This window comes from Hippopotamus amphibius, chromosome 8 (assembly GCF_030028045.1).
Source record: "Hippopotamus amphibius kiboko isolate mHipAmp2 chromosome 8, mHipAmp2.hap2, whole genome shotgun sequence".
Lineage (NCBI taxonomy): Eukaryota > Metazoa > Chordata > Mammalia > Artiodactyla > Hippopotamidae > Hippopotamus > Hippopotamus amphibius.
The window spans coordinates 32057301-32084341 of record NC_080193.1 but is presented as its reverse complement, the minus strand read 5'-3'; the positions used below and the strand labels follow the sequence as shown (position 1 = coordinate 32084341).

At 38.7% G+C, this 27041-nt stretch overlaps 1 protein-coding gene and 1 pseudogene across 5 annotated transcripts in view; one reads left to right on the top strand and one right to left on the bottom strand.

Annotated features, from left to right (window-relative positions):
- HERC2 (HECT and RLD domain containing E3 ubiquitin protein ligase 2) overlaps positions 1 to 27041 on the bottom strand; it is a 232287-nt gene that overhangs the window by 52232 nt on the left and 153014 nt on the right. For all 5 annotated transcript variants that reach the window (XM_057747100.1, XM_057747098.1, XM_057747097.1 and 2 more), the window contains 6 exons: positions 26339 to 26564; positions 18793 to 18964; positions 17299 to 17488; positions 16596 to 16736; positions 12542 to 12733; positions 11189 to 11342 (listed from right to left, as the gene is read on the bottom strand). In XM_057747100.1, the coding sequence (XP_057603083.1) occupies positions 11189 to 11342; positions 12542 to 12733; positions 16596 to 16736; positions 17299 to 17488; positions 18793 to 18964; positions 26339 to 26564 (1075 nt within the window). The remainder of the gene's footprint in view (positions 1 to 11188; positions 11343 to 12541; positions 12734 to 16595; positions 16737 to 17298; positions 17489 to 18792; positions 18965 to 26338; positions 26565 to 27041) is intronic.
- LOC130859564 (NADH dehydrogenase [ubiquinone] 1 alpha subcomplex subunit 5-like) lies at positions 22197 to 22548 on the top strand (annotated as a pseudogene).

Below are 27041 nucleotides of genomic sequence, written 5' to 3'. Positions count from 1 at the left end.
CATTCGCCAGGATGGATCACATTCTGGGTCACAAATCAAGCCTTGGTAAATTCAAGAATATTGAAATTGTATCAAGCATTTCCTCTGACTGCAATGCCAGAAGACTAGATATCAATTACAGAAAAAAAATTGTAAAAAGTAAAAACACATGGAGGCTAAACAATACTCTATTAAACAACCAAGAGATCACTGAAGAAATTAAAGAGGAAATCAAAAAACACCTAAAAACACATGACAATGAAAACACGATGACCCAAAACTTATGGGACGCAGAAAAAGTAATTCTAAAAGGGAAATTTAGAGTAATACATTCCTAACTCAAGAAACAAAAAAATCTCGAATAAACAAACTAACCTTACACCTAAAACAATTAGAGAAAGAAGAACAAAAAAATCCCAAAGTGAACAGAAGGAAAGCCATCATAAAGATCAGATCAGAAATAAATGAAAAAGAAATGATGGAAACAATAGCAAAGATCAATAAAACTAAAAGCTGATTCTTTGGGAAGATAAACAAAACTGATAAACCATTAGCCAGACTCAACAGGAAAAAAAGGGAGAAGACGCAAATCAACAGAATTAGAAATGAAAAAGGAGAAGTAACAACCAACACTGCAAAAATACAAAAGATCATGAGTGACTACTACAAGCAACCATATGCCAATAAAGTGGATAACCTGGAAGAAATGGATAAATTCTTAGAAAAATACAATCCTTCAAGACTGAATCAGGAAGAAATAGAAATATGAACAGACCAATCACAAGCACTGAAACTGAGACTGTGATTAAAAATCTCCCAACAAACAAAAGCCCAGGGCCAGATGGCTTCACAGGCGAATTCTATCAAACATTTAGAGAAGAGCTAACACCTATCCTTCTCAAACTCTTCCAAAATATAGCAGAAGGAGGAACACCCCCAAACTCATTCTACGAGGCCACCATCACCCTGATACCAAGACCAGACAAAGATGTCACAAAAAGAGAAAATTACAGGCCAATATCACTGATGAATATAGATGCAAAAATCCTCAACAAAATACCAGCTAACAGAATCCAGCAGCACATTAAAAAGATCATACATCATGATCAAGTGGGGTTTATCCCTGGGATGCAAGGATTCTTCAATATACGCAAATCAATCAATGTGATACACCATATTAACAAACTGAAGGATAAAAACCATATGATAATGTCAATAGACGCAGAAAAAGCTTTTGAGAAAATTCAGCGTCCATTTATGATAACAACTCTCCAAAAATGGGCCTAGAAGGAAATTACCTCAACATAATAGAAGCCATATATGACAAACCAACAGCCAACATCATTCTAAATGGTGAAAAACTGAAAGCATTCCCTCTAAGAACAGGAACAAGACAAGGGTGTCCACTCTCACCATTATTGTTCCACATAGTTTTGGAAGTTTTAGCCACAGCCATCAGAGAAGAAAATGAAATAAAAGGAATCCAAACCAGAAAAGAAGTAAAATTGTCACTCTTTGCAGATGACATGATATTATACACAGAAAACCCGAAAGACTCTACCAGAAAACTGCTAGCACTAATCGATGAATTTAGTAAAGTAGCAAAGTAGCAAGATACAAAATTAATGAGCAGAAATCTCTCACATTCCTATACACTAACAATGAAAGAGCAGAAAGAGAAATTAAGGAAACTCTCCCATTTACCACTGCTACAAAAAGAATAAAATACCTTGGAATAAACCTGCCTAAAGAAGCAAAAGACCTGAATGCGGAATACTATGAGACACTGATGAAAGAAATCAAAGACGACACAAACAGATGGAGGGACATACCATGTTCTTGGGTTGGAAGAATCAACACTGTGAAAATGACTATACTCTCCAAAGTAATTTACAAATTCAATGCAATCTCTATCAAATCATCAATGGCATTTTTCACAGAACTAGAACAAGAAATCTTATGATTTGTATGGAAACACGAAAGACCCCGAAGAGCCAAAGCAATCTTGAGAAGGAAAGATGGAGCTAGTGGAATCAGACTCCCTGACTTCAAACTATACTACAAGGCTACAGTGATCAAGACAGTATGGTACTGGCACAAAAACAGAAATGTAGATCAATGGAACAAAATAGAGAGCCCCAAGATAAATCCATGCACACACTGGCACCTTATCTTTGACAAAGGAGGCAAGAATATACAATGGAAAAAGCCTCTTCAGCAAATGGTGCTGGCCAAATTGGACAGCAACCTGTAAAAGAATGAAATTAGAACACTTCCTAACACCGTATATACACAAAAAGAAACTCAAAATCGATTAAAGACCTAAATGTAAGGCCAGACACTATAAAACTCCTAGAGAAAAACACAGACAGAAGAACCTTCTATGACATAAATCAAAGCAAGATCCTTTTTAACCCACCTCCTAGAATCATGGAAATAAAATCTAAAATAAACAAATGGGACCTCATGAAACTTAAAAGCTTTTGCACAGTGAAAGCAACCATAAGCAAGACAAGAAGACAACCCTCAGAATAGGAGAAAATATTTGCCAAAGAAGCAACTGACAAAGGATTAATCTCCAAAATATGCAAGCAGCTCATGCAGCTTAATACCAAGAAAGCAAATAACCCAATCCACAAATGGGCAGAAGACCTAAATAGATATTTCTCCAAAGAAGACATGCAGATGGCCAACAAACACATGAAAAGATGCTCAACATCACTAATCATTAGAGAAATGCAAGTCAAAGTCACAATGAGGTATCACCTCACATGGATCAGAATGTCCATCACCAAAAAATCTAGAAACAATAAATGTTGGAGAGGGTGTGGAGAAACAGGAATACTCCTTTACTGCTGGTTGGAATGTAAACCAGTACAGCCAGTACGGAAAGCAGTATTGATGTTCCTCAAAAAACTAAAAATACAAGTACCGCATGATCCAGTAATCCCACTACTGGGCATATACCCAGAAAAAACTATAATCCAAAAAGAAACACATACCACCATGTTCACTGTAGCACTATTTACAATAGCCAGGACATGGAAGCCACCTAAATGCCTATCAACAGATGAATGGGTAAAGAAGATGTGGCATATATATACAATGGAATATTACTCAGCCATAAAAAGGGATGAAACTGAGATATTTGTAGTGAGGTGGATGGACCTAGAGTCTGTCATACAGAGCGAAGTAAGTCAGAAAGAGAAAAACAAATACTGTATGCTAACGCACATATACGGAATCTTAAAAAAATAATGGTACTGATGAACCCAGTGACAGGGCAAGAATAAAGATGAAAATGTACAGAATGGACTTGAGGATACGGGGGGTGGCCCCAGGGAAGCTGGGACGAAGTAAGAGAGTAGCATCAACATAGATGCACTAGCAAATGTAAAATAGACAGCTAGTGGGAAGCTGCTGCATAACACAGGGAGATCAACTCAATGATGGGTGATGACTTAGAGGGCTGGGATAGGGAGGGTGGAAGAGAGTCGCAGGAGGGAGGGGATATGAGGATATATGTAAAAATACAGCTGATTCACTTTGGTGTACCTCAAAAACTGGTACAAGAGTGTAAAGCAATTATATTCCAATAAAGAGCTTAAAAAAAACCAATTCAATTTAAAATATAATTTGTATTTTTGAAATAAAATCAACCTGATTTTCAATAAATAAATAATAAAATATAAAATAAAAATAAAATAAAATAAAATAAAATAAAATAAAATAAAATAAAATAAAATAAAATAAAAGAGTTCTATATCCAGCAAAACTATCTTTCAAAACTGAAGGCAAAATGAAAACATTTCCAAATATACACACACAGAGAATCCAACGCCAGCAGACAGGATTTGGAAAAACCACTTAAAGTATTTCAGGCTGAAATAAAATGATACTGGATAGTAACTTGAATCCACAGGAAGAAATAAGAGCACTAAAAGTGTGAAGTACATGATTTGAGAGTAAGAGGTTTTTTTCCCTTTTCTTAACACATTATTGATCAGAGACATATTAATATGTCTTCTGTTACCCAAACCCTATTGACTGGAGACGTATTAATATGTTTTTAGAGAGTGATACAATCAACATCACCGTGCAAAATCATTAGAGCTCAAAACTGATCAAGGGTTCATTATACAACTTATGATTGTCAATATCATTCACATTTTGCTCTGCTAGGCTTTTGTTCCAACCTGTTTATATTATAACTGCACAATTTTGAAAAATGACACATCATGAAATTTTGAGCGAAGAAGAATTTTTCAGTGAATTTTATGCAGATACTTTCTCTGATCGTCTGAGTGACATATGTAGTAGTGTCTCAGAAGACAATAGTTCTTCAGAATATACTTCTGATTCAGATGATGTGAATACTAGACTGACAAAAAACCTTAGTGACTGATTCTGATACAGAAAGTGAAAAGGAAACTCATGGTACAGGAGAATGCTCCTTTGCTTCTACAGAAGAGTGGACTGAAGGCAACATTTCACAAAAATTAGGAGACTTTACAGGTGTGTAAGGTGTAACTACTGACTGTAATAACCCACAAAGTGTTAGTGAAATAAAAGAATTAATTTTTTGGTTGACCAAAATAAAAATCGCCAGCCACAGGTATTGGTTTCTGCAAACCAAATCCTCTGGTAATAATGAGTTCATATTTTTAAAAGATGAGACTGCATAGAGCAGAGCTTAGAAAACTATAGTCCACAGGCCAAATCTGTCCCACTCACCATTTTTACATAGCCTCTGAACTAAGGATAGCTTGCATATTTTTTTAATGGTTGGAAAAAATTCAGAATAATATTTTGTGACATATGAAAGCTGGCAAATCCCTGGCACAATGCAATAATTACTAAATCACATATATATATTTGTAACACATATAGTTACAAATATGTTGCACAGGTTTGCAACATACACAGATACAGTATATATAACAATAACAGCAAAAGTGAGGGAAGAGGAAATAGAACTCAAAGCTGCTACACTTTACCGGAACTAAAATAATAACCTGAAGCAGACTATGAGAAATTAAAGAATGTATTTTAATCCTTAGAGCAAACACTAAAAAAGTGGTTTAAAATCAACAGAGGAATTTAAATGGTACACTAAAAAAATTTTTTATTTAACATAAACAAAAGCACTATAAGAGGAACAGAAAAAGACATAAGGCACAGAGAAAACACAAAGCAAAATGGCACGCGTAAATCCCACCATGTCTGTAATTACATTAGGTATGAAGGGCCTAAGCATCTCAACCAAAAGGCAAAGACTGCAAGGCTGAATAAGAAAAAGCAAGCTCTAACCATGAGGTGCATAACAAGAGACAAACTTCAGACTCAAAAACATAAAAGGTTTGAAGTAAACGGATGGAGAAAGATCTCCATGTAAACAATAACCATTAAGAGAGCTGGAATGGGTGTACTAACATTACACAAAGTAGACTTTAAGACAAGAAATGTTAACAGAGACAAAGAGAGACTTTTCACAGTGAAAAGTGGGTCAAACATCAGGAATATATAACAAGTACAAAAGTATGCATACCTAACAACAAAGCCCCAAAACATATGACAGAAAAACTGATACAAATGAAAAAAGTAGGCAAATCCACAATTACAGCTGGGGATTTCAAAACCCAGCTTTCAACAACGGATAGAACAAGCAGACAAAAAAAACAGTAAAGATACAGAATGTTTCAACAAGACTATCTACCATCTGGACCCCATGCACCTCTGCATCTGGCTGTTCATCTGTATCCTTCATCATCCCTTTATAATACACTAACAAACAGAAGCAAATGTTTCTCTGAGTTCTGTGAGCTGCTGTAGCAAATTAATTGAACCTAAGGAGGAGGCTGTTAGAAACTTCTGATTTATTAAAGCAAGTTACCAGGCAGCACAGGTAAGAATTTGGATCTGTGACTGGCATTTGAAGTGTGGGCAGTCTTGCAGGACTTGAGCCATTAACCTACAGGACCTGATGCTTTCTCTGGGTCGACAGTGTCAGGATTCAGTTAAATCGTAGGACACCAGCTCGTGTTGCAGAACTGCATAATGTGTGGAAACCCCTACACATCTAATGTCAGGAGTGGAGTGCTATAGTACTGAGAATAGAGGAGCAACAGTGCTTTTTCATTAGAAACAACCAACCCTACAGAAATATAGTGGATTTTGAGAGATACTATGAACAAATTTATACGAACAAATCAGACAACTTAGATGAAATAAACAAATTCCAAAAAGACACATGTACCAAAACTGGTTCAAGAAGAAAGAGAACATCTGACAAGATCTAGCTTCCCACAAAAGAAGTTAGGCCCAGAGGGCTTCACTGGTGAATTTTACCAACTATTTACAGACGAATACTAACCCTACATAAACTCTACCAGAGAGCACAGGAAGAGGGAACGCTCTGCAACTCAATCTGTAAGGCCAGCATGACCCTGATACCAAAACCAGATAGAGATATAACAAGGATAAAAAGCTATATAAATAAATTTTAAATTTGTTAATAAAAACATAAAAAGAAAGGAAAGCTACAAACCAATACTATTCATGAAAATAGAAAAACTCCTTGACAAAATATTAGCAAACCAAATTCAGCAACATATACTATATAGATCAGGGTTCCCCAACCCCTGGGCCATGGACCACTACCAGTCTGCACAGCAGGAGGTGGGCAGCAGGCGAATGAGCAAAGCTCATCTGCCTCTCCCCATAGCTCACATTACTGCCTGAACCCCACCCCCACCCCCATTCATGGAAAAATGGTCTTCCTTGAAACCTGTCCCTGGTGCCAAAAAGGTTGGGGACTGTGCTATAGATTATACATTGTGGACAATTATGATGTGTCAAGGAATGCAACATTAGTTTAATATTCAAAAACTGATTGATGAATATGCCATACTAATAAAGAAACAGTATGTCAATACACACAGAAAAAGCATGGGACAAAATCTTCCCCACAAACTAGGAACAGAAACTTCCTCAACCTGATAAAGGCATCTATGAAACACCCACAGTTAACACACTTAATGCCAACAGAATGATATGTACTCACCCCACTGGAACAGGCAAGGATTTCCACTCTCACCCCTTGTATATAACACTGACTCCAGCTAGTCCCTGCTCTAGCAGAAGATAAACAGGTGATGTCTGTTAAATGTCACAGGGTATAACTGCTATGAAGAAGGAGGTGTATGAAATGAGGTTGGGAAAGACCATTTTGGTACATGGTGGCAAGGAAAGGATTCTCTCAGCAGGGGAAATATGATCAGAAAGCTATAACTAACTTTCTACAGGAAGACGATTTCAGGCAGATGGCAAGTACAAAATGGGACAAACAGCCTAAACCTGGAACATATTTAAGGACCAGCAAAGACAATGACGTGGAGGGGCCAGGAGAGAGAGACAGGTAGAGAGGAAGGGAACGTTGTTGGAGAGGTGAACAGCGTCCGTGTGAAGTTGCACAGGCCACCATCAAGGGTCTAGGTCCTATTTTAAGCTTACAGGGGTATATTGGCGGATTTTAAGCAGTGCACCAGTATGTTCTGACTCAGTTAAGAGAATCTCTCTGGATGTCATGTAAGGAGTTGATTCTGGGGGACATAGGAGGTGAGAAGTAGAAGCAGAACATGTATATTATACTAGTATATGACACCTAGTATAGTAAACCAAGTGAGACTAGATGGTTGGACTCACAATGATCTGGAGTTGGTGATAAATGGCTGAATCTGGAATATTTTTAAAGTAGAAATGATAGTCCACTTGCTGGTGGACTGGTTATGAAGTAAGAGAGAAACAGAAAAGAGGAAGAGGGATACCAGATTTTTGTCTTAGGCAACTGCTGAGTGGAATTACAAGGGTGAGTTAAAAATTATTCGCACTCTGGCTGTAGAATTTACTTTAATTAACTTTTAGAAAAGACAAATACAATACACTTTGTCCATCTGTCAACAAGCTTTCATATTCCCTCATTAAAAAAATGTTTTAGGCTGAGCTGCAAGCCACAAGTGTACCGATTTCAATTCATCAGAAGTGAATCTTCGTTCTCATAGGGCTGCTTTCAGAGGACCAAACCGATGGAGCAAGATCAGGACTATAGGGAAGATGCTTTAACACCTCAAAACGAAGTTTCCGCAGAGTGTCAACAGTGTGGGCAGAAGTGTGTGGACGTGCACACCCTGAGACCACAAAAAAACAAATCGCTGCTCGCAGCTCTTCTTTCGTGCAAATCACAAATGGGGCATCCATTTTTGCTCACACCACAGTTACAAATGAACTGATGTAACACATTCACAGTTGCACAGCAGTGACTGGGGAGGCAGTAGCCTTGAACGGAAAGTGCTGATAAGACAGTGCGGCCAACAGAAGTTTTAATATAACCAGAGTGCGGATAATTTTTGACTTACCCGTGTATCTTCTGTTTTTTAAATTTCTACTATGAAAGAGTAAGAGCTCAAAGTTAAAGAAGCTTCTATGAATTCCATCTCATTTTAAAATTTAAGAAAACTAGTTGTACATAAAAATGATCAGGACAAAAGCATCAAGGTCAGAAGTCCAAAAAAGAGGGGATAGAAGTATATGTACAGCTGATTCATTTTGCCATACAGTAGAAACTAATACAACACTGTAAAGCAACTATACTCCAATAAAAATTAATGTTAAAAAAAAGTATCAAAGTCAAATGCAATATACAGCTGTTAGAAAAGAGAGAATAAGAAGAGAATAACGTTTTCCTACAGACAATGAAAAGCAAGCCAGAAAGATGTACCCCCAAAACACATGAAAATTATAGACTATTATTTCAAACCAAGCTAAAAGAAATCAGGAAAATGATTCAAGATATGAAAGCACAACACCAATTAGATTTAGAACAACCAAGACACTAAATACGAAAAATTGAGTATTTTTTTTAAACTCAGAAATGAAAATTAAACTAGAAAGAGCAGAGGAGCAAATAAACACAACAAATAATGCTTTGAGACAAACAGAAGGAGAAAAGAGAAAAAAAAAGGAAGAGGTAAAAAGCATTTGAGAGGAAGTAGCCAACACTGACTCTAAAAGGCATCCTGCACAAGAAAACAACCACATATCCATGAAAAAGAAAACTGAGGCAAGGATGCAAAAAATACTACAGACTGTAATGCAAAAAAAAATGTCTTGAAAGACAAGACCTGAAACTACATTTTAAAGGGGCACAACCCCTCATCTGAGAATACTGCCTACAACAACCAACATGAACACATTCTAGTAAAGTCACAGAAAGAAGGCACAACTTGTAAGGGAGAAAAATAGATTATCATTTTCCCACTTTCACAGGAGAAAAATATGCTATCCAAAAAAGCTAACTTTCAAATTTGGGCAAGAACTCTTAGAACGAGCTAACCTTGGTCGGGACTGCCAGCCCCTGAACTCTGCTAAGGAACTGATGAGAGAGTGAGCTTCAGACAATTACAATAAGGAAGGAGACAACTAGAACTGAATGAAAGTTAAAAGGAAGAAGCAGAGTATGTAATAGCTGCCATGCTCTGGGATATATAGTATAACCACTTAAACAAAGCTGCAACAATGAAGACAGCAAGAAAGCAAGAAAAAATTTTGTTACCTACTTTCAGCAACTATATAGATGGTTGGTAGTATTAGAATTGTATCCTGAGTCTTTTGTGCGTGTAATGCGGGATAAAGCAAATAAGTAATCATGAAATCTAATTCTATCACTCCCTGTCTTAGAACCAGGATTTGGGATATGAAATAAAAGAAACATAGATGTAACAGAAGAGATTAAGTAGAAACCTTGTAGTTCTGAATCTGGCTCTATCATATCATTATGAACTCAAAAGAAAGTCAGTCAGTCAGTCAGTCTGACTGTCCACTCACTCACCCTATCTCTGCCCACTGAAAAACTCTAGAAACAATGACAGCCCAGTGATCTGAAATGCTGTCTCCACTAAAATACACCAGGGCAGATTCCAGGTGGAGGGGAGAAACCACATGACAAGCCTAAAGAAACCTGTCATGTGAGGTGATACAAAAGTTATTGTTGGACCATGAGAGTCAATGCAAGAGCCAAACTGAAGAGGTTCCCGATGTCTGCAGATGCAATAATTTGAGCGTCAATAGGATAATAGTCACAACAGATTAAAGCTCATCATATATGTTTAAATCCATCAGTTCATTATGACATAAAAGAAAAAATAGGTAATTCCCTGGCTGTCCAGTGGTTAGGACTCGGCACTTTCATTGTCATGGGCCCAGGTTCAATCCCTGGTCAGGGAACTAAGATCCTATGAGCCACAAGGTGCAGCCAAAAAAAGAGAAAAAACAACTGGTCACCTTCAAAGAATGATAGGTAACCAGTTCACGCTCTTGCAAATGTAAACAGAAGAAAAGAATCAAGCTTTTACCCTGCCTTTCTTACACAAACAATACCCCTGGGTAACCGACCAAAGGAGGGGAACATCTCTATATAAAGTATTCTAGCTAATAAGAAAGAAATGAAACGGTTAGAATAGCACCACTGTGCAACCTCCACTGGATTTAACAGCCTCAGGCAATGAGCATCAGTAGCAGCCGCCATCACAAAAGGAGAGACAAGCAGTACCAGGTGCTTTCAGATGCTGGGTCACAAACACCAATGGTCCTGCCAAAGGCTGAACTAACTGGGCCTCTGAATCAGGGGAAACTGCATAAAGACAGGGCTGAGGAACAAGTGGAAGTGCAGCAGGAGTGTGCAGGTCAAAGGCCCAGGTTCCTCCATAGGTGAATCATTGAAAAAAATGAAAAAAACTATAGGTTAAAAGAAATTTAAAAGATGGAAATTAGTAATTAAGAGGGTTAAGATGAGAATGCACACTTGGGTAATAGAAACTGTCCAGAAATACAAGCCGGGACAGTGTTACTTTAGGGGAGGGCTCAAGGAGGGCTGCTGAGGATGGGCACAAAACTCTAGACCTGAGTTTTGGTGACTAAGGCATCCACCTAATAAGCATTAAGTTAAATACTTACTTTGCATGCTTTTCTGTATTGTGCTGTATTGGGGAGGGAGGGGGTCTAGAAAAGGTGGGAAAAGTGACTAAAGCAATTCTGTAGCTTCTTTTCTATAAAACAATGACGCTTTCTTCTACTGATGCAATTGCAGAAATGAAGCTGCTCTATAAGCAGGGACCCCCCCCCCCATTTCCTCCCTGGCGCCAGCCCTAATTACCTGGTATCTTCACTGTGCCGCTGGAGGAAGTGTCATCAGTGTAGGGGTGGCTACTCTCCACCACCACAGGCTGAGAAGACAGGCGGCCACTCTGTGAGTCTGTGGCAACATCCTCCAACTCGGTGACACACAGCTCCAACAACATATCTGCCACCTGCAGGAGGAAGCGAGATACAAAGCAGGAGCACGTCAGGATGCCTGCCCGATTCAGATCTTTCCACAGGGATGGGGCAGAGTGGAGGCCTTGGGAGTTTGAGAAATCTAGTTTAAATCAGGGCTGGGTTTCCTGACCTATAAAATCAAGACAGCATAGAGCTCGCAGAGGTGCTGTGAAGCTTGGAGGGATTGATGTACAAGCAGCCAGGAGGTGCCTGACACACACAAAACACCCAATGCATGCCAACGAAATGCCTGTGATTACAACAGTTTCTCTTTACATTAAGACAAGATTACTTCTGCCCCAGGAACAAAACCATCACGCAAAGGAGCAGAAGGTATAAAAATGAACAAGATCCCAGAAGGCATGGCAGGGTCCAGCAGGAGAGGTCAGGATGGAGAGGATCAACCGAGCTGCCCAGGTTGAACACGGGCAGACGGCATCTGAAATGAGGGCTACAAACACGAAGACAGCTGGGCATGTCTCCTGACCCAAGATGTTTAGGGTCAGCCCCCACCACATTCTTCCAACAACCCATAATGTTCTGATTTCATCTGAAAACTTCAGTGATTCTCACTATTTAAATGGTCAATACTGGAGATTAGAAACTCCCTGATTACCATTTTTAAAAACAAACAAGTATATGTTGTTACAGTAGTAACACATTAACCTCCAACATTTTTTAATTTAGAGAAAAATGAAATTATTCTCTATTCTGTTCTTTTTAGAAACAGATTAGCTTAGTAAATAGTTCTATTAATGACAAACTAAGATCACTTCCATTTAGGTGTTATCATTATAAATCCAGAAGCTTCTCTTTTTTTAAAGAGCCCCAAATATTAGGCCAGTGAAGGGCAAAGGAGTAGCATCTTGCCCCTGGCAATACGCTATAATAACAAAAGAAAACATAAAAAAATGATTAGAAGAAACTTGAGAATTTCTTAAACAATGTCATGCTGGTAGCATATTTTCAGAATAATACAAAATCCAGAAGCCATAAATGAAGAAAACTGGCAGATCCGACTTCGTAAAACCAGACATTTCCGAATTCTAGAATTCTAAAACAAGGTCAAAAGGCAAACTGGGGAGCAACTGCAGCAGAGACGACAGGAGGAGACTCACTGCTACCAGGAGCCCTTCAAGCACAAGACAGCAGCACCTCCTCCAGCCAGCCTGCCCGCCCACCTGCAGCTCACCTGCGGGTAGGCGGTGCCCATGCCAGACAGCACGGCTGAGAGCACGTCCCTGCCCTTGTCCCCTGCCCGGCCACACACAGACAGCTTGAGCAGGTCCACCATGACACGTGTGTCGTCCACAACCAACAGACTGGTGAACTCATCCAAGGACTGAAGTTCTGGGCCTGACACTTTATTTTGGCTTTCAACATCCTAAAAAGTCAAACAATTAAAGAGGAATGATATGTTAAGAGATAAACAGTCATAAACTCAAAGGATACATGATTATCAATGATGAATAAGGGACTTTTTGAGGCATTTAAGACCATGAATTACTAGATTAAGAAATGATAAGCCCCTAAAAGGTACTATGTACTATGCTTTCAAGATCAATTAACTATTTTACAAATTACCAACAGCAGCTGTCAAAAGGAATGCCTATATTATAAAGAAATGACAACTTATACTGTGACCAAGTTCATATCTGAGGTACGCTACAAGGAGACACTCGGAATGAAATCACACCATGTAAAATCTACCCCTATAGGGTATGTTTGGGAGTTTTCTGTCAACTAAATTTGTACATTATACTTTTACATATTTTGTCCAGATCCTCTCCATAACTCTTAGAATCTTACTTAATGGACTTACTGGCATGTAACACATTGTCCATAATCTCCTGTTCTTTAGGCTCTTTTAAAAAGAAAATAAAGTAAGAGTCTTCTCAATATTCTCCTCTTACTTCCCATTCACAGTATGTCAGTTAAAACAAACCACACCTGTGATCATTTACCGCTCTCCCCAGGTTTGCAGAGGAAAGGAGACGCCTGTTGGCTTGTGGCAGCATCACTGACCCCCACCCCCACGTCATGAGGGTGTCCCGCCTGGGACGGCCACCCCACAGCCTGCTGCCCACCACAAAGGGGCCTCTTGAAGGTGGACACTGGGGTCCAGCTTACAGAGGTGAACACAGAGCCATCAAAGCCAGGAAATCCCACAGCTTCTGAGCTTAGAGGGAGTGGGAATCACTGAGACCTGTGCTGAACAGGGGAGAACCTGGGCCCTTCCCATTCCCTAGGCAGAGTCCAGCTCTCCACGGAAAGAACAAGGTGCCACAAGTGCCTCTTCTCTTCTCTCTTGCTTTCTGAGTCTCACTAAAACCAGTGTCAATGCTTTTCAGAAACAGAAATGAGCCAGGGGAAGCACAGGCCCCACTTAGCAACCTTAAGGGAAATGTGACCCGTCCAATGTGCAAATTCCATCAATGCTCAAGTTGGCCCTGGAAACCACAGCTCTCTGAAGCAGGAGCATGGTTTCTCCCTTTAAAGAAATAGGCCCTGCTCCTACCTCCGAATGAAGACTCAGCAAATCAGCAAGTGAAATTCATCAGAAACGATGACTTTCCAGAATCTCACTCACTGAAGACCAGCGGAAGCATTCAGTGGAATATACTAATCATACATAACATCTCTGGTCTTACTTGAAACAATATCAAACATTTTTTTGGTGGGGGTGTTTAAAGAAAATAGAGAACAAGTCCAAAGGAACTGCTAAAAAATAAAATCACTAGCTGCATATCCTTGAATAAGCCCAAAACGAACATGAAAATTACTTTGCCATCATTTATGAAGCAAACCAAAACTGAAATGATAGGAATTAAGGGCTATAATCTGGATAATGCCTATGTCTCATAAATAAATTGGTGAGAAAGAAATTATACTATTCCTCTTCAACCTAAAAGCAAAAATTTTGCAAAATTCAGATTAATTTCTGCATTAAACCCGCACCCTAGGAGACTGCCAGATACCAGAAGCTGAGTCCAGACAGCTAATTTATAAATAACAATTTTCTTATTACCACAGATGGTTATGAATATTTTCCATAGGAGATGTTTTCATCAGCAGCAAGAGCATAATAAATCAAAAGGTCCAAATGTAATTGAAAACAATGTGTGTTAGTTCCCGAGGTGAGGATGCTAGCAAGGGAGACGGTGTGAGCAGGTGAGCTGGCCTGGCACAGGCAGCACCTGAGTAGGCTTGGGAGGGCACTCATGTTGCGGGGAGGGGCCACAGTGTGACAGAGCCAAGCCAAGTGGAATATGTCCCTGCTTCAAGCCAGTTGGCTTTGGGGGTGGGGGGGGGCCACAGGTTAAGGAGGGTGAGAGGTCATCCCTGCGAAGGGCAGACTGGTTTTGAGTGCCAGAAGATGTTTTAGGGAGGGAGGGTGTCCATGAGGGAGAGGAATGGCAGCTAAAATGGGAGGGTGGCTACCTAAGGGGAAGTTATTAAACTGTCAATAACAGGAGCCAGATTTCTCACTTTCAGAAAAGAGAGTTATCAACACAGAAAGGGAGAAAACTTCTTAGAAGGAATCCTGTGCAGTTATTAGAATTGACTGTATTGCTGTGAACCAGTGGTTTTCAAATATGTAGACACATAAAACAAATACTAATGTGTATGACTTACTGCATGGATGCACACACAGACACTTATTTCCTAGCTCTGCCCAGTAAGAGGGGTTGTGAATAGCAACACGACCACCACCCCCAACAGCAACAGCACATGAAGGCCCAGATCGTGGCTTCTAAGTACCATTCTCCACTAAAAAGAATCAAGATCTCTTGGAGAAACATCTGATTTCTGTGCTGGAGCACAAAACCTCTTGCTGAATCTAGAATTCTGTGTTGTGCCAGGAAACAAGGAAATAAAAGAATAATGAGAACATATTAGAACAGAGAAAATTCTACCAAATATTTAAAGAATTAACATCAATCGTTCACAAACTCTTCTAAAAAACAGAAGGGGAAGGAACACTGCCCAGCTCATTCCAGGAGGCCAGTATTACACTTTGACCCAAATCAGGAGAAGAGATAGGTGCAAAATAGCAAAAGCACTCCAACAACATGTAGAAGGATTATACACCTAAAATATAGAAAGAGACCAAGGGTAAACTCTACGATGTTGGACTGAAAACTGAAGTACTGGTTTGAACCACTCATGGTTTTCATTATACAGATAAGATGCCAAAGGAGAAATAAATGCCTATGGGCATGCCTGAGTGTTTGCTAAGAGGGCTTAAACCAAGGACACCCAGTAGCAGTCAACTTGACTGGGTGACCCACTAAAAGGAACCAGGGCTCCTTAGAGAAATGGCTGACTTCAGGGTGGGGGCAGGGTAGGTGAAAGATAAGTTTGGAATACACTATTGTGCTAGAAAGTAAGGAAGTGCTCACAGAATTATGGGGACACATTGGAAGGACAAACCAGCTAGAAAGGGCTTCCAATGGCCAAGCCTGGGACAACTTGGGTGTCAAATGATGACAGTAACGTATGTCATTATTTAAGTAAAATAGGATCCCATGAATCTACACCAACAGACAGACAGATAGATGAAGTGAGAAAGTCTCGCTTACAGAAGAACAGCAACAATGATATTCCAAAAGGAATGATGAAATTTGAAAAATCGCCACATGACTACTAGCACCGTAATAATAGATCCAGCTAGAGTCATCAAGAGGTACTAAAACTGGCAGGTGAAAACACAATGCAGGATAAGGCAGTACACAGTCTCAAATATCTCCCTGGAATACTTACGAACACTCTGTTGTTACAAGAAGCAACCTCACCTATAATGCAGCAAATCAACGCACACACCCCAGTGGGGGACACTGAAAAGAACTCTGCATCTTCCCTGCGGTATTTCCGACAAAAACAGATACTGAAGGACTGTTCCACTGTGAAGACCACACAGGCAGCACTCAGCCCTGGGCGGGATCCTAAACCTATAAAGGACACCACTGGGACAAGGAGCAAAGTCTGAGTAGGTCTGTGGACTAGGAGTAATCCTGGGTCAAGGGCAATGTCCTGATACTCAGGAAATACTAAGTATTAAGGAGAGTTGGGGACTGTGCCCTACAGCTGCCCTGCCAATGCTTTAGAAACACTAACAACTAGAGAACCCAGAGAGACAGTACACAGGAGTACACCATGTTCTATTTCTAGGAACTACTTTCGCAACTTCTGTATACATTTAAGATTATTTCCAAATAAAATGTTAAAGAAGAAAGCCCCTTGACCTCTTTGGTTTTGGTCATGGTTTCTGCAATGATGCTGGCAGCTCCTGGGTCATCTGTTACCGGGATAAATGGCCGAGAAGAAGCTGAGGAAGCAGACGGGGTCACTGCGGAGGGGGTCACAGCATCCTCAGAAGAGATCATCTAGTTTAAAAATGAAGAAGAAAAGGAGAAACTTGGCAACATGGCTCACTTTCCATCCAACTCCAAAAGCCTTACCCCACGGGCTATTTGGAATATACCAGATTTTATAGAGGTAACAAGGCACTTACACCACCAGCTACCACCTCCAGTGGGGCCTGAACAGCCCTGCAAAGTGAAGCATAGTCATATGCCCGGGAAAACCTATTAACAGTCATAACAGGTCACATGAAAACAACTAAAATGAGTTCACATCTCTTCAAGTTGAATTCTTTCCCAAAATAAGTTACAAAAACCTTTAGCTTTCGGAGCTTTCAGGTTTCAGAATTGCAGATAAACAACTGTGCACTTGCACTGAGCAACTTTTTAAAAGAATAATCTATTTCCACCTACGTACTAAAAAGGCTCCTTTTTTAGAGTATTTTCTAATTCAAGCCAAATATCATAGCAGTAGGCACAAAAACACTGAATTAAGTGAAAGAACAACATACTTTTCTAGACACAAATTAGCTACCTTCTCCTTTCTGATCAAATACTGTTTTACTGCTTTACCATTTATTTTTACCTCTCCTCTCTTTTCTTGCCATAGATTTGGACTCAGTCTGTCTTCAATATCAACAGCCAGCACACACTCCTCTCCATTCATGGGGCTGGCCACGGCAGACACGTCGGAAGCAGGTGCTGAGGAAGAGAAGGAGGGACACTCCACCGGGGCAGCCATGCCGGCTGGCATCAGGGCCCCAACCACGGCGTCTCTGTCAGGAGAGAAAGCCAGGCCTGCGCTGAGCTGCCGTTCACCTCTGCAGGACGGCAGAGTCAGGGGCAGGACAAGCACTGGTCGAAGGGCTCCCTCATCTTTATAGGATAAGTATAAAGGGAGGTTTAGAAAAATATTCACTGTTACTCCTATGTATCCATCAGCCAAAAGCTAAAATATTTACTCCTGATCTTATTTATTGAATGACCACAGTGATGACAGGTGAAAAACTGCCAACATAAAAATCAGCCTCTGAATTTCCCTGAGAGATCTTCTTGCTTTGTTAGAGTCTGAGGGTAATTCTGTGTTTACTGAAGGCCAAATACCAAGGGCGCCTCACACAAAACAGCAAGGTCTAAATGACTAAGTCAGCCTTTGGCCTAAACTAATGTTCCTGTGCAAGTATTAATTTCCATTCATCAGGTCCCTCACCATGACACAATGACGGATGGGCCGCTGATTTAGGTTGTGAGAAAACAGCAGCAAAATGGTGGAAAAGACAGCACTATCAAAGCTGCCTTATCAAAAGTGAAGGAGGGACTTCCCTGGTGGTGCAGTGGTTAAGAATCGACCTGCCAATGCAGGGAACATGGGTTCAATCCCTGGTCCAGGAAGATCCCTCATACCATGGAGCAACTAAGCCTGTATGCCACAACTACTGAGCCTGCGCTCTAGAGCCCGTGAGCCACAATTACTGAGCCCATGCGCCACAACTACTAAAGCCCGCAACCTAGAGCCCATGCGTCGCAACTACTGAGCCCACAAGCTGCGACTACTGAAGCCAATATGCTCTGGGGCCTGCGTGCCACAACTTATGAGCCTGCGTGCTGCAACTACTGAAACCCACACACCTAGAGCTCATGCTCCTCAACAAGAGAAGCCACCGCAATGAGAAGCCCATGCACAACAATGAAGAGTAGCTCCCACTCGCCACAACTAGAAAAAGCCTGCGCACAGCAACGAAGACCCAATGCAGCCAAAATAAATAAGTGAAGGAGATGACAAACGTCTTAAACATTACTATATATTAGTATCAACTAATTCTTCTTCTCATCCCCCAAAATATGTTTAAAGTTTCTTGGCCATAAAGAACAACGAAAATGTTCTATAACTTGATTTTCTAATTCACATTTCAACCTCCATTAAAAAAAGCACAAAGATACCATCATTCACCACCAAAGGGTGTATGACCTAAAACTCACAGTATTTAAAGACAACATACACAACATTCTCCATCAAAAACTTACAAAAACCCAAAGCTTACATAATTGTGGGATTCCAAAAGTTAGCAAACGAGCCTACCTGGCATACATGATTTGTAATGCTGTAAGTATATGAGATAAGGCCTGCTGTTTGGCCAGATTTCCATCTAATGACAGGATAATCTTGGCAAGAGAAGGGCGATTTGGTTTAGCATTATTTGCACCACTGATTTTATTACTGGCAGCAGAAGAATCAGCATCAGAAGGCACACCTGAAAAAGGAAAGTAAAATTTGGGTTCAATTTTTAAGATCACAGTTTGCTCTATTTTTATAATTTGACCTTTCAGTTTAGTTCCAAAACGCACAGCAATCTGCATTTTGCTGCTTAACAAAATAAATATTAGTTTCATTAATGGTCTTTCGGAGTTTAAAAAAAATTACCTATACTTCTCTAAAGAAGCTATTTTCAGCAAAGGTTCACTATAACTGCAAAAAGATGTAAATACTTTTGCAAAATACACTTAAAATAATTTACACTATACATATATAAGCTGTGAAAATACTACAGTAACTATCTGTATTTACTTATCATTGAAATGTGAGACAAAAAATAACAATGGTGAGAAGACAAGATGTTCACCATACATAGTCTTGGTGGACACATGTTCCAGCTCACTGCCCTGAGAGCTCCTCAGGCCTCAGCAGAGCGAGAGAACCAGGGGGAGCCCAGTGAGCAGAGGAAGTGGAGCTCAGAGCCTGGGAGTCCAATGTGGCCAAAGTTCACAGGATAGGACAAGAGGAGATAGTTGCCCAGAGAGTGTCTTAGAGACATGCCAGTGCTCTCACTCACCTAGCGAAGGATGCAACAGAAGCTGATGTGTGCCTGCATAAAATGGCACTGCCCAAAGCCAAAGAAAGAACTGCATGAAAGGATAGAGGCTGGGAGAACACAGAGGGGTCCAGCTAGTGCCTGCTCCCATCAGCCAGATGGGAAGGCCTCATAACTCACAAGGCACTAAGTAGAATACTCAGTGGTGGGGAATAATTAGCCCCAGACTAATACCAGGTCTGAATCCACTTAACAAAACCAAGACCCAAAAGATCAAACTGTTTGAGAATAACTTAACTGTATCTAAGCTCAAGAAGATTTATACACACACAAAAACCTCCAGCAACATTCTGGGTAAAATTCACAATGTATGGTATTGCAGAAAAGCAGGAAAATACCATTCAGTTCAGAAATCAGAAGAAAAATAAATTGATCAAAACAATCCAGAACTGACACAGATATTACAATCAGCAGACAAGTAAGTTAAAACACTTATTACACCTGTAATCCACAGGTTCAAAAGAGAGCCAGAGACATGACAGATATAAACATACCCGAATAAAATTTCAAGAGAGGTAGCTCGGATGTCTGAGATTTAAGTAGTTTGGTAACATTAACAGCACATTAGAAAATGAAGAAAAGACGAGTGAATTTGAACACACAGCAATAGAAACTATCCAAAATGAAACACAGTAGAGAAAAGAAAGTTTAAAAATGAACATCATTTATCTGTGGAACAACTTCAAGAGACCTAATATACATGGGACTAGACCTCCCAAAAGAGGAGAGAGAGAGGTACAGGAAAGTAATTTTTTGTGAAGAACAGTGACTGAAAATTTTCCAGATCTGATGAAAATTAGAAACCCAAAGATCCAAGAAGCACAATGAACCACAAGCACAAGAACCCTGAAGATAAAAACCAGGGAAATAAAGAGAAAATCCTAAAAGTGGTCTGAGATAAAAGACATGTATGTACAGAAGAACAAAGACAAGAATGACAGCAAATTCTCAATGAAAACTACATCAAGCTAAAATATTATACCCAGCTAAAATATATTGCAAACATGAAGCAAAATAATAACTAGCTCAGATGTAAAAGACTAAAAGGAGGAACACCAGATGTGAGCTACAAGACATAAAAAAGGAAGTCCTTCAAACCCAAGGAAAATGGTGCCAGATAGAAACGTGGATCTCCACAAAGGAATGAAGAACAATGGGAACTGTCACTACATGAGTAAATATAGAGACATTCTTTTCTTTCCAACTCCTTTAAATACATAACCTAATGTTTAAAGAAAATTAATTTCAAAAACTATAAACGTTTACAACATATGAATAAATGTTTAACAACAGCACACAGGCTAGGAGGGAAAAAATAGAGATATACTATTGTATGATTCACATACTATACAAGAAAGTGTAATATCACCTGAAGGTAGGCTATGATAAATTAAAGGTGTATAATATATATCCTAAAGCAATTACTAAAATAACATAATAAGTTACAGCTAAAAGGCAAAATAAAAAAAAAGGAGAAAAAATAAAATCATAAAGAACAATTCATTCAAAGAAAGGCAAAAAAAAAAAAAAGAGAAGAAAAAGAACAATGAACAGCTAGGACTAATAGAAAACAAACAGCAGGATATTGATTGAAAACAAATACATTAATCATCATATTAAATGTAAGTGAAATAAATACCCCAACTAGAGACTGTCAGAGAAAAAAATTAAAAAGCAAAATCCAACTATATGTTGCCTACAAGGAAGCTTCTTTTAGTAGGTTAAAAGTAAAAGAACAGAAAAGATATACCATAGTGCCATGGTATATGGAATACCATTGTTTAAATACTACATAGCAGCAGTCAGGAGAAAGCTAGAGTCATACTCATATCAGACAAATTTGACTTTAAAGCAAGAATTCCAAAGCAAAGGGATAAAGAGCATAGGTAATCTGTTGTAATGATAGCAGAGTCAATTAATCCAGGACAGAAAAGTAAATGTCTACATTAAAAAAGTAGGAAGATCCTACGCCAATGACCTAAGCTTCTTAGAAGAAAAGAATTAATGAAGATAAGAGCAGAGATAAGTGAAATAGAAAACAGGAAAACAATGAAGAAAAATCAAGGAAACCATAAGTTTATTCTTTGAAAGAACTTGATAAAACTGATAAACCTTTAGACAAACTGGAAAGAGAAGATACAGTAACCAATATAAGGAATGAGTAATGACATCACTACAATCTACAGTTAAAAGAAAAATAAGCAAATATTGAGAGCAACTTTATGCCAGTAACTTCAACTTCCATCAAAGACATAAATCTTACTAGAAAAGAAACAGATAACCCTGAATCTATTACAGGAATTAAATTTGTGGTTAAAAAACATAAAGAAACTGCACAAAGAACTCTAGGCCCAGATGGCTTCACTGAATTCTACTGAAAGAATACCAAATCTACACAAAATAAAAAGGAAAACTGAAAAGAAGGGAACACAACACTTCATGCTATGAGGCCAGACAGATATAGTTATTACAGACCCACATCCATCATGAATAAAGGGGTAACAGTTCTTAACCCTTTTTAGCAACTTGAAATCAACAAGGTACAAAAAGAATAATCCACAGGGCAAAAACAAAGCTGCAAAGAAATTTTTAAAATATATAAAACTGGGCTGTCATGGTGGGCTTGCTGAAGAAGACCACAGCCTTGTGGGATTGGGGGTATGTTAAGAGTCCACAATAAGAGGCTAAAAATCTTGTATACAAAGATTCTGGATGTTCTTGGACAAATCCCTAAAAATGCACCATTATAGAAGGTATATAGAACAGATTACACATGAGAAGCTGAGTATAGTTAAAGCAGAACTAGATGTTAAAAAATTAGAAGAGCAACTTCAGGGTGGCCAAAGAGAAGAGGCAATTCTTTAGGCTGAAAATAAGTGAGTCTGGTGAGAAAAGTGGTGGAATGGAAACCATGGGATTCTTCAGTAGAAGAGCCTCCTGCCAATCAATGGAAATGGCTAATATAAACATCGTTAAATGACTTGTGCATTCATTGGAAATTAATGTAATTAAATATTCTATTATATTTAAAAGGTTTCCATATTCATCTTATAATCAAGAAAACTGACACAAAACATTCAGGAGAGTTGTAAAAACTTATGATTATGGTAATAGGGACACTTGTGAATCAATTCTTGATTTGCAGAGCACTCATTCAAATTATTTCAAAGGTGATACATATATATTTTTTAACAGAGGTTGTGGGAAATTTTGAAAGTAAATAGGAAAAATTCCTATAGATTTTCAATGCAGGGATCATATTTGAAAGGTGAAGTATTTTTAGTAGTATCTTCAACACATCATTTAATTTTTTTTCATTCTGAAAAAACAGAAAAGGTACTTAATTATTATTACTACTTAAATTTATAGAGCACTGTTTGAAGTGAAGTAGTAAGAAAAAAACATTAAATTAGAATTTGTTGTATACTTGAGAAAACTGATCTGATATATGAAAGATTTTTATTTATAGTGGTAGCTGGAAAATTTTTTCCTTTTGTCTCATTTAAGAAAGTTAGCTTTCTGGCCATTTGCCTTTAGTTTTTATGGTCAACCAAAGTACATTAGGACACAGAGAGAATTTCTGTAAAATAAGAAATACTAAGAGTTCCTAAAGTTTATCCAACATACAGATAGACTTATATTCAAAATATCTAGCTGTATGCTTATAACTTCAAAGTGGAATCACTAAGCAGTTTTCACTCATTTCCAACATGAGTGCAGCCTGGGTATCAAACAGAAGATAAATGCTGTTCAAAGAATGAAGCAGTTTGGCAAGTTTAAGGTTAAATAAAAGTAAAATTACTTTTCATATGTTCTTAAAATACACACACACACACACATAAAACTGAATGAAAAAGAAAATACAACATAAAATTTGGGGGATGTAGCTAAAGCAGCGCTGAGAGGGAGATTTATAGTACTAAAAGTTTACATTAGACAAGAGGAAAGGTCTCAAATCAATGATCTAAGCTCTTACCTCAAGAAACTAGGAAAGGTATAGAAAATAAACATTAAGCAAGCATAAAGATAAGAACAGAAACCAATAAAACTGAAAACAGATAAACAACACAAAAAAATCAAAGAAACAAAAAGTAGCAAAACCAAGTGGGGTTTATTCAAGGTATGGAAGACTGGCTCAAAAACCTGAATATGCATATTCACAGCAGGGTTTACTTGTAATAACCCAAAACTAGAAATAATCCAAATGTCCTTAAAAACATCAACTGTATTTCTACACACTAGCAAGGATGGACTTGAATGCTTCTAGATAATAGCAAGGAACAAAACAAATTTTTTAAATACCATTTAAAACAGGATGAACAATATGAAATATTTAGGGATAAATATGACAAAAGATATACAACACCGGTACACTGAGACTACAAAATACTGCTGAAAAATATTAAAGACCTACACAAATGGAGAGAAATACTACATTCATGGGTTGGAGGCTCAATACTGTGAAGCAAGTCCCAAATTGATCTATAGTCAGTGCAATCAAAATCCCAAGCAGACTATTTTATAAAAATTGACCAGCTGATTCTAAAAGTTATGTGGAAATGCAAAGGGTCTAGAATACCCAAAAAATATCTGCAAAAGAACAAAACTAAAAGAGTTACCAAAGCCTGAATTCATTCTTTTATAAAGCTACAGTAATAAAGACAACGTGATATTTGTATCAAAATACAAAAATAAACAAAGAATCCAGAAATAGATCCACACACACACAAACTGATTTTTGACACAAGCGCAAATTCTTTCAATAGAGAAAGGATAGTTTTCTTGACAAATGCAATTGAAACAACTGGATATCCATATATCAAAAATAAATAAAAATTTCAAGCCATACTCACACCACATATGAAATTTAATTCAAGATCAAGCATATACCTAAACAAATACCTAAAACTACAGAACTTTTATAAGAAAACATAGAAAAAGAATCTTTATGATCTTGAGTCAAGCAAAGGTTGTTTGAATACAACACCCAAAGTATGATCCATGAAAGATAAAAATGGATAAACTGGACTCCATCGAAATTAAAAATTTTTTGCTCTTTAAAATTCACCTAAGAGACAAGGTACACTGGGAGAAAATATGTGCAAATCATGTATCTAATGAAAGACTTGTACCCAGAATACATAAAAAATGCTCAAAACTCAATAATAAGAAAAACAGGACTTCCCTGGTGGCGCAGTGGTTAAGAATTCACCTGCCAATACAGGGGACACAGGTTCAAGCCCAGGTCTGGGAAGATCCCACATGCCATGGAGCAGCTAAGCTCGTACACCACAACTACCGAGCCTACACTCGAGAGCCCACAAGCCACAACTACTGAGCCCACGTGCCACAACTACTGAAGCCCACGTGCCTAGAGCCCATGCTCCGCAACAAGAGAAGCCACTGCAATGAGAAGCCTGTGCACCGCAACAAAGAGTAGCTCCTGCTCGCCACAACTAGAGAGCCCACATGCAGCAACGAAGACCCAACGAAGCCAATAAATAAATAAATAAATAAATAAATAAATAAATAAATAAGGGGCAAAACAAGAGAGAAAACAAACCACCTAGGTTTAGATACAGGCAAAAGATCTGAATAGACACTCAAAACGTATTTGGGTGGTAAATAAGCAAGACCTTCAACATCATTAGTCATCATGGAAATGCAAAGTAAAACCACAATGAGACACCACTACACATCTACAGGAACGGCTTAAATTAAAGACTGACCACACCAAGTACAGACAAAAGTAAGCAGGAGCTAGAGCTTTAGAATAACCACTTTGTAAACCAGTTTGCAGTTCTTAAGAAGAAGATAAACCTACACCTACCATATGATCAACCATTCATCTCCTAGGTATTTACCCTAGTGAAAAGCAAGTGTATGTCCACATAAACACCTGTCCACAAATGTTCACAGCAATTTTATCTGTATAGCCAAAATTTGGAAACAACCCAAAAGTCCATCAACAGGCAAATGGATAAACCAACTGCAGTCTACCCACAAATAAAATGCTATTCAACAGTAAAAAAAAGAACTAAATACTGATACATGCAATGAATCTCAAAATAATTATGGTGAGTGAAAAAAGTGAGATTAAGAAAAAAGTACATACTGTATGATTCCATTTACAGGGTGAGTCAAAAATTATCTGCACTCCAGTTATATTAAAACTTCTATAAATTCTATAGCCAGAGTGAGGATAATTTTTGACTTGCCTTCATATATAAAACTCAAAAAAGGCAAACTGATCTATAGTGACAGAAAGCAAGTCAGTGGTTGTGGGAGGCAGGGGTGGGTACATGAAGGGGCACAAGGAAACTCAAGGGTGCCTATGTTTGTCCATTATCTCGACTGTGACAATGCTTTCACAGGTGCACAGGTATCAAAGCTGATGAGAAGTACACTTTAAATATGTACGGCTCATCGTATGTGGATTATACCTGAACAGAGCTACGGAAGATACAAATTGCCTACACATGTCAAGTAGTTACTATGAAGTCTCCTCTGTTTGCACATGCGCACAGCATTGCCAGAGCTACCCCGAACAGTACAAGAACCAGCATTCGTCTTCCTCCTCAGGTTTTCCTTCCAGCATGAATCACAGCACAGTGCACCGTGACGACTGCGGCTGTGGTTCAGAATGCAGTTAGCACTGCACTACAACCTCTAACCTGGTAGCGATATTAAACCTTCTATCCATGATGCCGCTGTAACATACAGAAGGATCTCATATAAAACAGAAGCCTGTGTTACCTAAATAGGAAGCACCCAAAGGGTCTCTTGCAGTCTGGAAGAGGACAGGCTCGTGCACAGAGGGCGTTGCCACATCGACGGTCGTCCACGCCACACTGTGCGAAGACCCGCAAGCCACTCGCGTGATCTTCTGGCCTTCTAAGCCTTGCACAAGTGTGGGCTTCCTATTAACCGTGGTCGTGCCATTGCCCTGTTGGCCATGGTCATTGTCACCCCAAGCATATACCTGTTAAGGAAAACAAAAAACAAAAAAACGGAATTTTTCAATATTTCATATTATTTTCTTTAAATTTACTTCAAAATTCTTGCCAATGACTATAGAGTATTTACTTAACATCAACCCAATAAACTTATCTATTTTGTTCTGTTAAAGGAAGCAGGGAAGTTCTCCTCTTCAACTAAATAAACTTATTTTTTCCTTTATTTTGCAAGGAAAAATGATCAAAACAATATGCTTGAAAATATTTTCAAAGAATTTACTTCTTGGCTTTACAGAATTAGACAGTATAATTCACTTTTAATTCATTTTGATTAAAGTACAGTGTGCTGATTTGTTATCATAAATGAATTTCAAAGTATATCATCTATGAACCTATCATGGGATGGCCTCTCATGGTGGAAGAATGAGTCACACCTGCCAAGAATAACTTTATTTCTGAAATGAAACACATGCATCTCCCCGTCAGACACCAGCATGGGAAAA